The 18,254-nt window shown below is 40.1% G+C and overlaps 1 protein-coding gene across 1 annotated transcript in view; it reads right to left on the reverse strand.

The window, feature by feature from the left end:
- Nucleotides 1-6,831: 6,831 nt before the first annotated feature.
- Nucleotides 6,832-18,254, reverse strand: part of LOC102289724 (inositol polyphosphate 5-phosphatase K) — a 13,131-nt gene continuing 1,708 nt past the window's right edge. Inside the window, exons 3-14 of the mRNA XM_005934608.3 lie at nt 16,813-17,484; nt 13,285-13,392; nt 13,007-13,115; nt 12,784-12,900; nt 12,185-12,360; nt 11,734-11,845; nt 11,433-11,542; nt 9,902-10,112; nt 9,653-9,790; nt 9,516-9,581; nt 9,336-9,440; nt 6,832-7,694 (exon numbers count right to left, since the gene is read on the reverse strand). Of these exons, the coding sequence (XP_005934670.1) occupies nt 7,209-7,694; nt 9,336-9,440; nt 9,516-9,581; nt 9,653-9,790; nt 9,902-10,112; nt 11,433-11,542; nt 11,734-11,845; nt 12,185-12,360; nt 12,784-12,900; nt 13,007-13,115; nt 13,285-13,392; nt 16,813-17,480 (2,406 nt within the window). The 5' untranslated portion in view covers nt 17,481-17,484 and the 3' untranslated portion in view covers nt 6,832-7,208. The remainder of the gene's footprint in view (nt 7,695-9,335; nt 9,441-9,515; nt 9,582-9,652; nt 9,791-9,901; nt 10,113-11,432; nt 11,543-11,733; nt 11,846-12,184; nt 12,361-12,783; nt 12,901-13,006; nt 13,116-13,284; nt 13,393-16,812; nt 17,485-18,254) is intronic.

Here is an 18,254-nt window from a genome sequence, read left to right on the forward strand (position 1 = left end):
TTCAGCCATATGTTGCAAAACTGATGACTCAAAGCAACCCAAGAGTTTCACAAGATAAAGAAATGTCTTCAGTGGTGACGCAGTCGCCTGATTTCTGTAATTCTTAATCATATTATGTAATACTATTGTTAAACCCACAAACTGCACTCCAGTCACATCTTGATCCACTTTTAAATCCACCATGTTGGTGTACATAGGCAAAACTACAAGAGATATGTCATTGACCAAAGATCTACTGTACTTTTGGAAGTCAAAGCTTTGCATCTATTTTTTCAATAAGGTGCCACATTTATTATTTGATGCTGAAGAAATTCAAAAGTAATGTTAATGTAATGAGATCACACTCCATGCTTTTGTAATCCCAACTTTAAAAAAACGTTATTTGTGTTCTGGGATAGATAGAAGAACTAGAATCAGTGTCATAATCCATTAGGTTAATTAATGAATTATTAAGGGACACCAAATAGCTCCAAAATGGTACAGCCACATGAGGGCATCTCACCTTCATTTAGGCAGAACCACATAAGTATATAATGGAAATATATCTTCTCCAATGGTAAAGTGAATTGGAATTAGAGTCCTGTTTTCTAACAATACGCTAACTGATTCAGGATCTGAGATGTAACTCTTATTTGTCTTATTTATTTATCCATTTATTTCAGTTTCACCGTTGTATGGTTAGTCCATCAAGTGCATTTGATCAGCAACATCTGGTTTATACTTACCCTCTTATTTACTATGGAAGCATTAAGTGTGTACTTATTTTTTCACAAGACCACAGGTAAAGTTTCTTTTTCATGTGACTTGCTCAGATAAGGATTCCTTTTTTCTTATGCTTTTTCATCATCTTTGGTTTTGGATCTTGGATCTTGTTGGTTAGAGTTCTTAACATTGACTCAACATTGACTTCTTGTTGGACATTCAAAAGAAAGACTTTTTACCTTTTTGAAAACACCTTTTTAAGTCCAGCATGCACTCTACACATACATGCAAAAATATAAGTCGAGTCCACGTCTCTTATGTTTTCTGTTCATGTCTGATGGATGGCCAACTACGTGAAAAAATAGGTACCCTGCTTGTGTCAAAATGTGATTGATGGCCCCAGCCTTGACCTTTTGACCCTACCGGAAGTACTCCGGAAGTGTCTTATCGATTCCATATGTGTGACTAATCGCATCCGGTGGAGGAAAAAAGGAGGGGTGGTTCCTGGGGGGATCAGAGAGGGAGGGTTCCTGGGGCATGGAGAGTTCAGGGGGGTGACGCAGCAGATTTCTGTTGAGTCAGTGCAGTCCACAGACAAACTCATAGTTTGAATTCTGTTTAAATATTATGACAATGTGATCTTGATATCCTTTTTCTCAGAAAAGAACTATTTCTTTTTTTCAATAGTGGATGTATTTTACTTTCTTATATTACAGGCACAATAAAATAAAAACCTTTAAGATTATCTGACTATAACGGATTGCATTTTATTTATATATATATATATATATAGATATAGATATAGATATAGATATAGATATAGATATATATATATATCCAGTGCCTGGGTGGAGGTAAGCGCTCGTAATGACAAAAGAAGGACTTTCTATCTGCTTGTAACCTACAGGCTGCCCACCTCGTATGTGTAAAAAAAACCATAAATAACCCTCATGAAAAAAGCGCAGCGCCCGTACTCAGAAATCGGCGCCAAATAATTTTATTAAAACACCCTCGGATGAGGTATTGTGCGGGAAAGACTTTTCTTTGTTTTAGAGTGACTTTTCCGACAGGTTTTCTCATTAGCAGAAACTCTCGACAGACAGAAACTCTAAAAGAAAAAGTTCTTGTTTTACGCACATCAAGGAGGAGTCAACAACCCCTCTAATCGTTATTAGTATTTCTTAATGCCTCCAGCCAAGAAAAGAATTTCATAAAGGCCCCAACTCCTTGTACGTGCAAAATAACCCAGATGACTACGCCAGATGGAAGTATAACCGGAAGCGTGGCAGGGACTTTCCCTTTGACCTTCATTCTGCTCCATGATCAGCCGTTAAATCTTTCCTCAATATTGCTGTAATGTAACAACAAAGTTAGTTTTTTAAGATCAAACAGTTCCCAAAACATTCCTTACACACCCCCGCAGTCACTGAATTAGCATCTGTGGCACAAATAAGCTTCAGGGACTGACTTGTTTTTTAGAACCGACCTTTGACACTTGGATGTTGGCTTAATTTTTACCCAAAGAGAAATTTGACCCTAATAAAAAAAAACCCACGATACTGTGGTGAATACTTACCTCAACTTTGATGGGTTTTTTCACAGCTATTTATTTTGAAAAAAAGTAAACATGTCACAAGGACACAATGCACATTGCAGAGTACATGAATGGGAAGTAGGAATTCCTCCTCTCTATACTTACACTCCTCCCAAACAAATATCAAGTCATCATTTCCATATTGTGTGTCCCACTTTTCGAGCTTCAGTGAAGTGTATCCAAGTGCACAAGATGTAAAACAATGTATTAGTTTTTTAAGCCCTTCACCGAGTCCCCGTCAAGATGCCGTTCATTTAAGAGACTAATAATTTTTTTAATTTAAATTGCGCTAACTTCAACGCAGTAACATTAAAAATAAAACATATTAGAACTAATTTTTGTCGGACACAAGAACAACTCGAGCATCTTTCTTTCGGGAGCCGAACTAGGGCTTACAAGTTTGCCGTGCCCCTGGGGACCAGTGCGAGGTTGTGCGGCAGATCCTGGCGTGGAGGGTCCAGACACTCCCACAGCGCAGACTTTGCAATCCGCACAGAGCGTTTCTGGTGTGGCTTATGCAAAAGAGACAATACAGCTCCCTGTAAGCATGTCTGTTGTAGCCTGCCCTTTATAAATATCTCTTTGATTATTCAAACAGTGTTTAAATTGTGACTCGTTTGTTATCCAAAAACATTTTATCTATGTTAAAATATACAGATATATATATTTCAAGTTTGTTTTTTGTTTTTTTTTTTAGCTCAAACAGAGTCTTGAGCATATTCATATAGCAAATCCACATAACCAGTGTGCACCCTAATGTACGTCTTTGAACTGTATGTTAATCAGTACATGAAGCGTACCTCTGAAAAGAGTCCGTCATTTGGGAATTTACTGATTTGTTTTTTAACTGCAGTTTTCACAAACTACGGATGATGAAATCCTCTGTATTGTAGAAAATGCCTTTAAACTATCGCTGTTCCTACTTACTGAGTTCCCTAGCTACTACTTTACTATGTGAATAAACTATTTGAACAAGAAAGGATTTAAAGACACATTGAAGCAAAGGCAAAAAATTTGTAATGAAATTTATGTGACCATTCTTCTGAAATCACAAATTACCGTAGATCATTAATAGGGAACAAAAAAGGAGGATCACATCAGCAATGGGAGACAGAAGTCTTGACACGTGCTTATAACTTAAAACACAAAAAACCCAGTTAGAGCTGGTAAGATTTATGGTATAAACCAGACTTTCACAGTCTGCATCTTTACAGGGTTTTTTTTTCTGCTTTTGTTCACTCCTAGTGTGATTAACAAACAACAACCACAAACACAGAGCCCACTAACTATTAGCTGCTTTCCCCCCTAAACAGTCAGTTGACTGAGAGAAATGCAATCCATTATTGTTAACACTGAAGGAGATGTGCTCCAGTCAGACTTATATTTCCTTAACTTACATCCTCTGTTTAATTCCAACATCCCTTTGATGGAAAATTGGTTAAACCATTGCTCAACTTATGTCTGAATGACGGCAGATAATTCTGATGAAAAGGAAACTGACCCCGTAAGCACTTTGCAGCTGAGTCAAGGGCTTGTGAAAATAAGGTCAGGAGGTGTCCGGTATGAGTGCGCATGCGGCCTGACGTTCCATATGGGGCATCTGACAGACACATTAGTGCAACTCAGGGTGTGAGCAGCAACTCCTGTATGCTAAACATAAGAAAAGTAATGTGTAGTGCTTCTTCATTTTTTTTACAACCGAGATTCCAGGGCTCATGCTTATATGGTTTTCTTTTATTCAAAAACAGGTTAGTTTAGCGATCGTGTAACTGTGTAAATGACCTTTTTACCGGTTTGAGGAGTTGGTTCCCTGGTCCAGATATTTGGGGTGGTTCAAATGCCAAATCTCCAAATGCAAACGAAAGGATATTTTCCACTTTATATCTTAAATGTGTATAAATGAGATCGGATGATGTCCGATAAAAGTAATAAACAAGAAATGTAAATCAGTTTTTTTTAACTTTGCAGACTCATTTACCCACTCCAGTGAAAGCGGTAAAAAAAAACGATCATGACTTTAAAGAGAATATGAACAAAATGCAATAGCCTACATTTTGTTTTTTGCTACATTAACAACTTTTCCAACTCTGATTCTCTGTAGGACCCACACGGACGTTCAGACTGAAATCCAGTTCAGACGGCACACGCAACATGTTCAAGCTTGCACGGAGGCCTTTCAGTAAATATAAGAAGATGGTTAAGGCGAGAGATTGCTATTCTGTCTTTTACATCGGTACAAAGGGAGGACTAAATGCCAAAAAAGACAAAAGTTTTTTTTTTTTTTTAAAAATGAAGCTTTACAACAGTTCAAGTATCTTTGTGTTTACGGGGAGAAGGGAATAACTGCGGCCGAGGCTCTGAAAAGAGACGGTCGATGACCTGGGCTACTTTGAGCTGGTTAACGAACGTAAGACTGAGTGCACAGACATAATCGATTGTCTGGACAATAAGAAATTCTAGATATGTTTTCCACAGGGAGCAGATACGGAAATAAAAGATGTAGCCATCCCAGGGCAGCAGAAACCTCCACACGCATCAAATAATGCAAAGCGCAGCGGTGGAATGACATCAGTCTTAGATGTAGCACAGCAGAACGGATTGAGTCTAAAGGCAGCAATCAAAGAAATGGGCAGCAGCATTGACCGTAAGGAGGTTTACGATCTACTTTGCCAGCAGTATCCGCGTCTGAAACGATGGATGTAGAGTAGATTCCCTAAAAATTCTTTTCTGGAAGCACTGAAATACAAGAAGGAGACCTTTGGAAAGAGCCGACAGTCTTTTACTGAAATTCGCAGTGTTATGTTGCTGCTCGAACTGAGCGAGTCAGTTTGTCTCATAACTGGTTCCTTCATAAAGCAAGGCACAGGCTTTGTGCTATTTGACAACTTTGTCTTGACCACTTATTCGTCTACTGGGTTAAATCAAACACACCTAACTGGCGTGAATTTGTAAACGTTACTGTGGTCTTTAACTTTGAAGACCAAGAATCAGACAGGAACAACCTCAGCGCTAAGGTGTTCATCGGCAACGATAAGTTAGATTATGTCATACTTAAGCTGGAAACAGAGAAAGTGCCGCCAGGGCTCCTTAAGAGATTTGGACCTGTGCCTTCAGGCGGCGAGGCCTGTGTTGTCGGACGCACAGGAGGAGGAGTGAAAAAAAATGAGTCCTACGTGCGTCGTCGAGAAAGAGAGGCGAGAGAACGCTGAGAATAATGAAAATGTAGAAGACTGCGAGGAATTTTGCAGTCTTTGTGAAATCAATCAGCAGATCAAAAATGACCCGTATGAAAATATCTACGTCACCTACAACACTCTCATGTAGCTACCACGGCTCTTCTGGCTCCCCGGTTTTCGATGCGGACGGACGAGTGTTTGGTCTGCACAGTGGCGGGTTTTTCTATGGGTTTCCGAATCTTAGCGAGAATGTGATTGCGTACGCCTTTCCTCTGCTCACTATATTTGAAAACTATGTGGACAATCTGAAGAAAGACGTATGTGGAGGTGTTGGAAAGAGTTGAGGAGGAGGCAAAGGGAAATCCTCACCTAGAAAACATTATAGCCTACATAGAGACTACACCCGAAAGTCTCTACATGCGTTCTTCTTCCCCACTCTCGCCAAGTGCGAGATAGGTGATTATTGGATCATTGGGCGTCTCCATCTGTATTGTAAGATCTTTACCTTACAATATAAAGCATCTGGAAATGACTTCTTGTGAAGTGGTGTTTTATATATAGAACTGAACTGAATCCAATTAATCGCCAAATTTAAATCCCCAAGTTAAGTGGCAACTTGTATTGCATCTCATAGACAAGTGATTCCCTTTCCTGTGATCCATAATAGTTTGTAAATGACATATCAAACACACCTTTCCTGTGACCCCGTGACTCTAGTAACATGTTTGGCTGTTAACATTTGCCAGGGGATTGAAGACGAATGCTAATTTTGACCTTTGGTCTTTCAAAGTCTCTCTGAATCAAAATATTGAAGTCCAAGTGGAGTCATGAGTTGTTGTTCACTTAAAGCAGGAATGCAAGTAAGATATATCTGAACTGAGGGTTAAGTGAGTTCACACAAATGTACAAACGTATGCTTTTTCTTGACAGCATAATGTCATCCAATAATCAGCATTTGTTAGTTTGCATTTGCTCTTTTATTTGCACACTCGCATAGATGACACAACACAGTTTCCTGGGAGCCAAAGAAACACATTATTAGCCTAAACAGTCACTCAAGGTGCCCTATAGAACAGGGGCTGTATCCACAAAAAGCGATGTTCAAGTTTTCACAGTCACATGTAGATTTCAGATAGAATTAGATGATTTCTCTACTTTTGGATGCATTGGATTTGTTTTATGAATACAGACCAAGACCTATAGAGTTAAACATTTAAACCATCATGTGTTCCAAAATGAAAGTTTGACATATTTATGGTTTAGCCCAAACTACACAACTACACACTCACTACACACAACTACACACTCACTACACACTCACTAACCCACTAACATGGTTTAGCACAAAGGTCTACACAAAACCACTCTCACACACACACACACACACACACACACACACACACACTCTGCTGTTAACTGTGATACCATCAATACTTGTGATCCAAGGTCCTTACTCTGATGCAGGACTGTTTACATGGATCCATATTGCTGTCAGTAACATCTGTTCATATCGGTCACAGGTTTGCTCCAACTTTAGCCTCATATTCAGTATGCTTGTTTACATAATGATATAGCTTATGAGTCTATAAAAGCACTGGGAAAGCAAAGGAATGTTTGCAAACTACATTAGGAGTCAATAAATGCCCTGTGACACTATGAGCACAGTGACACGGGGGTCAGATCAGACTCTGATTTGATGGATATTGCTTTTTTTCCCGCTCATACACAGTCTCATTTTAACTCTTGATCTTCATTTTCTTTGCAGTGTCTGTTTCCCCTGTCTTTCCTATCCGTTTCACCCCTGTGGGGCTAACCTGAGCTGGTCTGGGTTCACCTAGGATAGCAGCAACCAGGGCCTCTGGTGCAGTCACCACACTACCTGGAGACACAGGGCTGCGAGGACTGAGCGGGCTGATGGTGGGAGATGGCACGGCGTCGGGGGACATCAGCCGCTCCTTTTTAGAGCAGGGAGAGCGGCTTCGTGTCTGGCTCTCTTTGGAGCGAGGCCCGAGGCTGAGGCTCTGCAGAGAAGGGAGGGGATTAGATGAAAGAGCAGGAAGTGCAGGGCTGCGACTGCGCCGGTGACGGTGGTGGTGTTTGCCCGCTTTAGGGCTCGGGCTGCGGGAGTTTGGAGCCAGCAGAACAAGAGTGCTGTCATCTTCAGAGCTGACATCGGAGCTCTCGGAGCGACACACGGTGGGACTGTGAACTGGCATGTTGATCTGTTGAGGACAAGACGTATGTCGGCACAACGCTCAATATGCTTTACAAGTAAGTACAATAAGTGCTAGTGAATTAAAAATAATAATTAACTTAAAGATATCAGGCACTTCGTGTCTTTTGACAATCTGCATTTTCGAGCAGATTTTTAATGTTGTGGCCAGGTAAAGTGGGGGTAATTTCACTGCTTGCACAGTGGTAGCAGTTTAATCTCCATATTTTGACTCAGATAAATGAAAAGTAGCGGACATATTAAGAAGTTTTATGATAAAATATTCATGTTTTTCTCTTTGATAAGCCCAGCTGCCTTATTCACACGTCCTGTTTTGTCAGTCAAACAGTTGGAAATTTGTCAGATATTACTTCACTCTCACAGAGGACAAACAGATCCTGGAAATATTCACATTTAGTGGATAGAATCGGATTTTTTTGCTATTATATTTGCATTTAAATGGCAAATATAATATACAGTTTACTTATATATACAGTATACACTAGCCATGCCATTTATACCTGTTCAACTGCTCATTGATGCAAATTTCCAACTAGTCAATCATATGGTAGCAGCTCAGTGCATATAGACGTATAGATATGGTCAAGATGACCTGCTGAAGTTCAAACTGAACATCTGAACTAGGAGGAAAGGTGATTAAAGTCGGTTTGAACATGTTCGTTTCAGTATTTCTGAAACTGCTGATCTACTGGGATTATCCCACACAGCCAGTATGGACTGAAAAAGAGAAAATATCCAGTGAGCCGCAGCACTCTGGGTGAAAATGCCTGTTGATGCCAGAGGAGAATAGCCAGACAGTTTCAAGCTGATAGGAGAGCAACAATAATCCAAATATCCTCTGGTTATGACCAATGCATGTAAAAGATGATCACATATCAATAATGTGAGTGAAGTTCTTCAAATCCAACAAAAGTGGTATCAAACGTTTGTGCTACGTTTGTGCTGGTTTGTGCTGCTATCATTTTAAAGATATTAATAAAAATTTCTAGAGGTCATCAGAGGTCAACCAGCCCCCCCACATTAATGGAATCAAACAAAACTGGTATCATTCAACTGTGCTATGTTTGTGCTGGTTTGTGCTGCTGAAATTGTCGTTTGTGCTGCTTCCGTTTTAAAGATATTAACGAAAATGTAAAGGTCAAAAGGTCAACACAGAAAATTTCTTGAATATCTTTAAAATGATAGCAGCACAAACGAAAATCTTTGCAGCAGAAACCAAATTTTTGCAGCACAAACCAGCACAAATGTAGCACAAACGTTTGATACCACTTTTGTTGGATTTTTAGAAGGTGGGGGGGGGGCAACTTCACTCACATGTGCACAATATGTCAAACCTTGAAGCAGATGGGCTATGGCAGCAGAACACCACCCTGGGTGCCACTCCTGTCAGCTAAGAACAGGAAACTACGGCTACGTTTCATCAATCTGCAGCGACTGTGTGATTAACTGTGTGATCCTATAATGTCAATATGTACCCAGATTTCAGAGGAATGTTTGCAGCACCTTGCCCTAACCCTGGTGCTAGGAAGACATACCTAATGAAGTGGCTGATGATTGTACCTGTGTACCTGGATCTGTTCTTGACTAGCAGGAATGCATTTGCTTCACGTTGTTCTATAATTCGTGTTACCTGAATTGGTGATGACAATCCAACAATGCTGTTCATGTTATGACTGTAGTAACCCAGGATATATTCACAGTCATCTCTTGGCAAATCCTCCTCTGAGAATGTCACCTGTGGAGAGAAAACCAGACAGAGTATCTCTGAGTTCAGCTCAAAACATATTTGTGAATTTGTGCTAAGGCTCACCTGCGTTGCATGCTCCGCTTTGGCCCACACATACGCCTGATAATCTTTGTGATGTCTGAATCCAACCTGCAGGAAGATAATTGCAGGTGCTGACACTGTGGGAAATATGTGTAATAATTTATAAACTTAAGACTTACCTTGTATATTGCCACCCAGTCCCATGAGCTGCGCTGATAAGTTGATGCAACAGTGAATCTGACTGTAGCATCTGAGGCTTTGCACCATTCCTTGTTTACCTGCAGTTCCACCAGAGGCATATCCACCCTGAATGGGAACTAGGAGATAAGTTATAGATAGTTAGATAAAGCACAACCTAGCAATGTAACAACACAGAGATGTAATTATGGCATGCTTCATCTGAGGTCATATGATAATCATTGTCTCACATGTAGTGAAAACAGGGCAGAAACAGGTTTGTGGTCACTGATGGTGAAACTCATGTGACTGCGATACGCATGCTGTGTCACTTTAGTTGCCCCCCCCAACCACGAGGTCAGGCCACGCTGCAGTGCTGCATTGTGGGTAGGAACTGGTGAACCAGTGCGGCGAAGACGCCATAGGATGCGATCTGTCCAGGCAGGTTTCCTCTTTTTAGCACTGACAGAGAAACAGACACACGGTTATAAGCGGTGGAAACTTTTGCTTTTAGACAATAAAATCAACAACCCTGTTTACACTTGGTTTTAAAATGCATTTCAGACATCTGAACACCAACTGGAGAGCTGATAATTCATCATCATTTATACTTGCTACTCCAACCCTAATGCTCACTTCTGTTTACGGCCAAGGTTGATAAGCTGAAGGTGAAAGAGCCCCTCAGTTATCACACACAATAGTTACAAAAATGTTCAGATCTGTTTCAGGAATAAATGCTGTTGTTCCCACAAGGGAAAACGATTGTTGGAAACAGCAAAAGGGCCAAAATTATTATGAAACTTGTGACAATTTTGCCTTTGAGATGATTACTTTAAAGATGAGGACCAGGTTTGTGACCACTCACAGTTAATTGCTGTCTTCAAGGTGAGTCAAGATGGCGATACAACAGCATTAGGATGGAGTCAGTCTGTTAGTAGCTTGAGACTGAATGCGGTCAAGTTGGCAAATAGAAGCAGTCTGTTTGTGACGATACAGGAGCTAACTTTGATAAAATTGTGAAAATCACAAATCTGCTGCTTTCTACATGCACAGAAATTCACATTTACTACTTACATTTAGATCCTCATTTGAAACAGAAATTCCATAAATAGTTACATAGTTTCTGCAGGACAGCAACTTTACTGCAAAATGATACATACGCTCAGCTACCTTACTGTTATATAGAAGTCTAACCAGAATACAACCAGTTGAGTCCAGTCCCCCATTGCAAAGAGATCAGACTGATTCAGTTTGATTCTGTTGTGTTGTCAATCTGGTGACAAGTATTTGAAACCCTCCATCAATCTGTATGAGCCGGTCTGACTGGTTGACCGTGACAGTTTGGAGGCAGGTTGCCTCTGATCAGCTGAATTGTGTTATCACCTTGCAATTGAAACTGTTGTCCAGAGGTTAAAAGTGTTGCGTATTCAATCTTTGGACAATCAAATGGCAATCATTTACCAGATGGAACAATAATAATGCAATTACCAGGCAACCACCAATTTTTCCTATAGTCACAAGAAGGTTACAATCCTATTTCTATTCTGGTGTGACTGATTCATAATATGTGTCCGTGCTATTCCACCTGATGAGACTGAGTGGATGTCCTTCAAAGTCAAAGACGACTACACTGATGACACTTTGTGTTATGTCCTTATCAGAGAAACATCCTGACATATTAAAATTTAGGATCATAGTGTGTCTCCACTTGGGATCTGATTGCCCAAGATGCATTTTAAAACCAAGTGTAAACAGGGTCTAGATAGAGATGACTGAACCAACCTGGTATCGTAGGTATGAGTGCCTACATCAAACTTATAAGTAGGTGGGAATTTAAGTTGTGCCTCCATGAAGCCTTCCAGGATGAGCTCTGTATTTTTAGCCATGTTGAGCTACAGAGTAGGGCAAACATTCCAGAATTATAATATTAGAAATAATTATTATTTAAACACAGGTTTTTGTGCTACAGCTCCCTCTGTTGGTTGTAGTGTCTGATTAAACAGGTGGCATGAAGCCTTCCAGAAAAATCCATCTGTCTCTGTGAATGTGTGAATGCTTTATTAAAATGCTGAAGGTGCCTCACCTGATCCCGCTCCCACAGAAGAGGCAGCTTATTGCTGTCAATGGCACATTTCACCACATGGATATCATAGTCTTCAATACGGAAATTTAAATCCCCAAACCAAAACACGACACTGGGAACAGAATAAAGAGGCCTTTACTTCAGGAAGAGAGCACAGATACAAAGAATAAAACAGTCAATTTACCACTGTAGTGCACTGTGCCTATGTAGATTCAATTAAAAAAAAATTAACATAAATACATATCATTATTAGCTAAATTAAGCGTGCATGCTAAGGGTTCAAGAGGTTTGATCAAAGCAGGAAACATTTTTTAACAAATATATGTGTGGGATTTGTTCATTGTTATAACTTAATAATGACATCACTTTGTATGGGTGTGCAAAGCTTTTTTCAGTTAATTAGACCTTTTATTAAAAAAAAAAAAAAAAAAAAAAAAGAAAAGTCACCCACTCATGGTCTAGTACACCAGTAGCAGCCCCTCCTTCAAACTGCTGCTGCTGCAGGATGCTTTCAAAGTCTTCCATCCTCTGTTCCAGGTTCCTCATGTGAGCTGGCAGGTGACAGTTGAGGAAGCACACGGGGTGGCCGAACATGGTCATCCTTGCACTGACGCCGCCTTTATTCCCCTTAAAATGACAGGAAAGGGCGAAGCATGCAGCGTCAAAAGGACCTCTTATGCAGACAAGATTTAAAATGAAACAAACATCAGCGTATATCAACCAGATCTGTGCTCGGGGACAAGGTCGTGTTGTTTTTTTCCCCCAACACTCACAACACCAGAAAGCCAGACAGTCTGCTGCTGCTGCACTGACCTCAAAGAGAAGGAGACTGCACCAGCAGCAGCCAGGGGTGATGCTGACATCAACATGCACAGGAAGGTCACACACTGACATATGCACCCAGGCATGCATGCACCTGCTGGCAGGAGGGAGCACACACACACTATATCTTCCCTTGCTACCCCCAGTGACATGAGCCCACTTCAACTTTTGCAACATCATGAATCTCAGCTGGTTTCAAAGCAGCACTCTGTAATGTGTAGCACGTACCCAGTATCCCCCAAGTCCTGTGCGTGTACTCTGTGTCTGCACACCTCTGAGAAATGGAAGGTGGCAGAATTTAGAGAAAACCAGCAGCAGCACTCCCTGCATTCGCTGGGACGCCACCTGAACAGATGAGATGGATGAAAAATAATATATCCATAGCAAAAGAAACTACAATTCTAATGGCGCTAAAGGTTATGAAGGACAACAGATTTCACTCCTTACTGACCAAAACATATCCAAAAGGGCTGAGTGTGTCCATGCAAAGCTCACTCCACTGGTCTGAGAAAAGAACATCCTTCAGTCTTTTGTTTATCATGGAGTTGACTTCTTGGAGTCTGGATGGTGCCAGAAAGTAGAGAAATGTCAAAATGAAAATAATAATACTAAAAAAAAGGACAGTGATGGGTAACAGGAGGGGAAGAATCAAAATGAACACAGATGACTGAGTGGGCATTCACGGCTGTCTCTTTGGCACCGCTGAGCCGTGCAGAATTACTTGCTTACCCGATGATAAACATGTCAATGTTCCCATCGGAGACATTTGGTCCAAAGAGAGAAGTGATGTCATCTGGCGGCACAGCTGATCCCACGTTCCATGTGATGATGTACACCCTTTGAAAGGACAGAAACAGTGGAAAAATTGCATGAGTTCTATAGTTTAAGGTAAACAAGGACGTAATCCATGCTGTAATCCTCAGAGAAAGAGCTTTCATCAGGGTTTCTGTGTACAGAAAAAAAGATAAGCACAATTAAGCACCTCTGCATCCCTTGATGATGACTAAGTATTCTGCCTGCCTGTGTGTCTGTGTGTGTGTATGTGTGTGTGCATGTGTGATTGTGGATGAGTTCTGGCAAAGATAAAAAGAAAGTATGGAGCTAATCATCCTTTGAATTACCAGTTTGATTATTTTGTGCTGAAATATCCAAAATAATTAATTAAGACTCCATCTAACCATCAGTTTCTTTGGTTTGTGATTTTCCTCGGTTAACAGAAACAGTGAGAACCACTGATTCACTTTGCTTTAACGTGAGATCAAGAAAAAGAAACACATCTTGTTTTTCGAACCGCTGGAACCAGCAAGTATTTGGCATTTTTTCCCCAGAAAAAAAAATATTTGAGGTTAAATGGACTCAGTGAATCAGCTTTACACCTCTGCACATTTTGCTTGTCATTATTTGGATATGCAATTTCTGCACTGACAAAATGGTTTTATTAGCACAGACACACGTTCGGGGTCAAATAATTTATGTAAATAGACATCCTGTTGTTAGTTACAGTGCTTATTTACAGAAATAAAAGCACATCATTAGAGTTAATATTCTGCTCTGCCGATAGCCATTTATTCATAATTTAAAGTGTGCAGATATGATTTGTTGTGAGCTACATTACACCAAAAAAAAAAAAGAAAAACAGGGGAAAAAAGTGCCTTTGGATGAATTTGAGAGCTGTTAAACTTGGTGTCATCTAAACAGCCTTTGACATCATTTTTTCATTCAGTCCAAAAGATCCAAATATCTCAACATTATTAGACCTTTTTCTTACAAATGTGCCCAACAAATATTAACAAATATTCATCTGTTGCAGAATTTTGTAATTATAACGTGCCATTGCTTGTTTAAGAAACTTAAAATCACCCAAGCTCAAACTGCATTATGTTTTTAAAAGGCGTTTTAAGACATCTGAAGCACAACCTTTAGTTTTACATGTACAATAGTGCTGTGCGATAATGCAAATTTTGACATCGATCTGATTCCAGAAAAATACAGGTGCAGTATTGCACCAGTCCTGATACTTTTGACTTGTAAGGGTAGCTTAAGTAGGGAGATCAGTGTGTCCTGATTTATAATATAAATTATCATCAACCCATAAATTCTAAACACATTTTAATGAAAACTAAATCATTGTGATTTTTTTTTCACAATGAGTTAACACATCGAAACAGTGTTTTCAGCATTTCATGTATTTTGAAACGGTTTGGATTTTTTTGACCTGGAATGTAATTGTGGCTTTCTCTAAAGCACTCTAGGTCACCTTCTGTCCATTATCCATTATTATTATTATTATTATTATTATTATTATTATTATTATTATTATTATTATTATTATTATTATTATTATTATTATTATTATTATTATCAATGGATCCATTTGTTTATAGAACCAATTCTGCTGCTGTAATCTGTAAAGCTTTGAAATCCATTCACCCCCCCAAAAATGTCAACTAGACCTGACGGTATGGATGCTTATCTTGTAAAGCTTGCAGCTGATTTTAATCCTGAGCTTATTAATTACATTTTTCCCATCTGAGTCTGTAGACTAATATTGTTACTAAAATATGGAAAGCAGCCTGTGTTCTCCTCTTATTTAAGACTGGGCACCAATTATTGCCAGTGATATATAAACTTTATACCCTGCCAAATTTCAAGAGTCTGAAATAAACACTCACCTGAAACAATATTTGTCTGACTTAAGTCTTAAGTCAAACTAGGTCTGTTCTCAAATTGGGTTTTAGTACCATAATAGCCAGTGTTTTGGTAACAAATGATATTATTAATTCCCTAAGTAGGACAGAGCATTGTGCTGCTATGTTTTTTTCTGATCTTTCAAAGGCATTAGGTTCTGCTTACAATGAGTTGCTGTTAGGCAGATTCAGTGATACTGGTTTGAGTTACAGGGCTTCACTTTATATAGAACACAGTGCCAAACCAAGTTTCCTAAAGAACAGAATACCCCAAGGTTTAGTTTTGGGTCCTGTTTTATTTTCTATTTTTAATTGAGAACATTGGGAAGAATATGCCTCAAGCTAAAGAGCTAACGTGAACCTTTATGCAGATGACACCATCATTTCCTCTTTAGTCATTACGGTGATTTAGGCTGTTTGTGAGTTTCAAACGAGTGATGACTTTTAGGAATTGCGGGCATCACTGAAAGGTTTCAAATTCATTCACAATCCTAAAAAAACTGAGCTCATGTTGGTTTCTAGAAATCGCTTTCAAAGCTTAGACAATGTCGGTCTTTGAACCGTAGGAGAGAAGTATTTGGTTGGATGCCAACTTTCCTTTAGTGCTGAATATTAAGCACTTGGCGAAAAAGCTGAAAGTCAGGCTTGGTTTTTATTGAAATAGGGCCTGTATTAATTGATCAATTAAGAAAACATTTGCATAGGCTATACTCTTAAATGTACTTGGTTATGGTGACATTATTTACATGCATGCTGCCACCTCTGCACTTCATTTTTTACATGATGTGTAGTATTTACACTTTATTGTCTGGTACACATCACTGTGTACTTTATAATCTGCTTCCCTGGCCTTCGTTAACCCTAAGGAGACAACCAGAATTTATGTACAAAGCCATACTGGGTAAATTCCCTTCTTATCTGTGTAAACTCCTAACCCCTTTAAACAGCTGCTATGATTTGCGTTTCTCTTAGTGGCTCCTTTTTAGGGTACTCAGGATTTTTCTGAACTTGGTAGAACAGTATAGGATACAACAGTATCCCGTTTTGCACCTTGGTCTTGGAATAACCTTCAGAGGACAATTAAGCTGAAAGCTTTTATCTCCCTGGGAGACTTCAGAGCACTCATATATGTTCTTCTGTAACCAAAGACTGCAACTGCTATTCATAAACTGAACTTGATATTTTGTATTGCGTTACTTATTGACTTTGACTTGCTTTACTTTGTATAACATGTAAGCATTGATTTTATAATTTCTAATTTTATAATGGTGTGCCTCCTCAGCCAGGTCTCCTTGTTGAAAAAGATGTATTAATCTCAAGGGACCTTCCAATTAAATAAAGGTTAAATAAATAAATAAACACAACAGAAGTGCCTCTGGGAAATCTACCAACACAATGTGGCCGTGTCACTCTGTCAGTTCAAAAAGCTTTTAGTGAAATTTGCTGCTGTGATTTATGTGATGTGGTCTGGCACACATCAGCTCTCTTATCAGCCCTGACTGAAGGACAGCATCTGTAGCTGTGCTTCAACACAAAATGGGCAAACAGCCACACACATTGTTTCTCTCACCTGAAGTCATTGTTCTCTCCTCCTGGCTTCTCAGACTGAAGCTGGCTCTGTGCTGAGCTTCCAGGTGAGGGGGTCTTCTGGGGCTGAGGGCTGAGGCTGGGCTTGAAGCTTAGGCTGGAGGGCAGGTGAGGTGATGGCTGGCGAGGAGGGGGGGGAGGGGGAGGAGGGGATGGTGGTGGTGGTGGAGGAAGGCAGGGGGTGGGGTTCAGGTAAGGCTGGGGGCAATGGGGAGAATGAGGACTGTGAGTAGGCAATGAAGAATCTGTTGGGGAGTGTAGGAGTATGTTTGTACTCTGAGGTCCTGGGATGCAAATAGGGATCAAATCTATCTCGTTGGATGGCTCCACTGAAATTCTGGTTCGCCTTGGTTTATTTCCAAGAGCAGTTGGCCTTGGTCGGCTTATGCATGCCAGTGTTACTGGAGTGGACGCAGGCTTCGTCTGCCCTGACTGCATCTGCTCAGTCCCCCTTTTTGGCATAACGACCACCTGCATGGGATTCAATCCAGACGTTTTCTTGAGCTTTTCCGACTGGCTGCTTAGAGGTGCTTCCTGTGTTTGGAGTTGTGGAGGTAAATCCAGACCAGCTCCAATTAATGAACAGTTTCCAGGCTGTACTTTATGGCCACAAGGGTCCGTGCCAACTTGTTTCTGCGGCAGGCGATCCATCAACCTGTAACATCGTGTTTATGACATTTTTCTTAATGGTGTTTAAAGGAAAAAGAAATCACAGTGATTCTGCTTGCAGAATGTAAAAAAGGCACAAAATTGCAACATTGCTTGTCAGCACACAATTGGAAGAGCAAAAGAAGTGCCTGCAGTGAGTGGAAAATGAGAAAGAGTATTACATTATTTTGAGTACCTGTCCACATCATCCTCCCTTGGCATCACTGATGATGTTATCATGACTAGGCAACTGGGCTAAGGAACTAACTTTAGGCCTGCTGCGTCCTGGATTACACCCTAGCTGCTAAGCACAGTTAATTAGCCCCTGACCCTCTTACAAAGCAAAAGAAAAGATTGTTAGTAGTTATTTAGATAAGGAATAGGGCTGTAATGTGCTTTTAGAGCACACTGCTTTTTGTAATCTCTCACTTTAACATTTGAGTTCAGTCAGAAGGGAAGCAAAGGGGATCGGACACAGCTGCAGATAATGAAGCACATCAGGCAATGTCAACAGATGCTGTGGGTCACAAGCGTAGGTGTCAGTTCCGCTTGAATATTCAGGAGGGGACACATTAACCTGGGGTACGTGTTAGTCCCCTAGGAAATTTGAAGCATTGTACACTTCATTTCCTGCATTCTGGTGATTTTAATGCTCCAATTTGTTTCTTTCTGTTTAGAAATGTCAAAACTAACCCCACAAATAACAATTTACAACAGCCTCCTGGAATATAATGCAGTGAGTCTTTCAGGCTCTTTGTCTCAATTTTGTATATATAT

Source organism: Haplochromis burtoni, unplaced genomic scaffold (assembly GCF_018398535.1).
Source record: "Haplochromis burtoni strain Fernald_Lab_line unplaced genomic scaffold, NCSU_Asbu1 Contig_182, whole genome shotgun sequence".
Taxonomy (NCBI): domain Eukaryota; kingdom Metazoa; phylum Chordata; class Actinopteri; order Cichliformes; family Cichlidae; genus Haplochromis; species Haplochromis burtoni.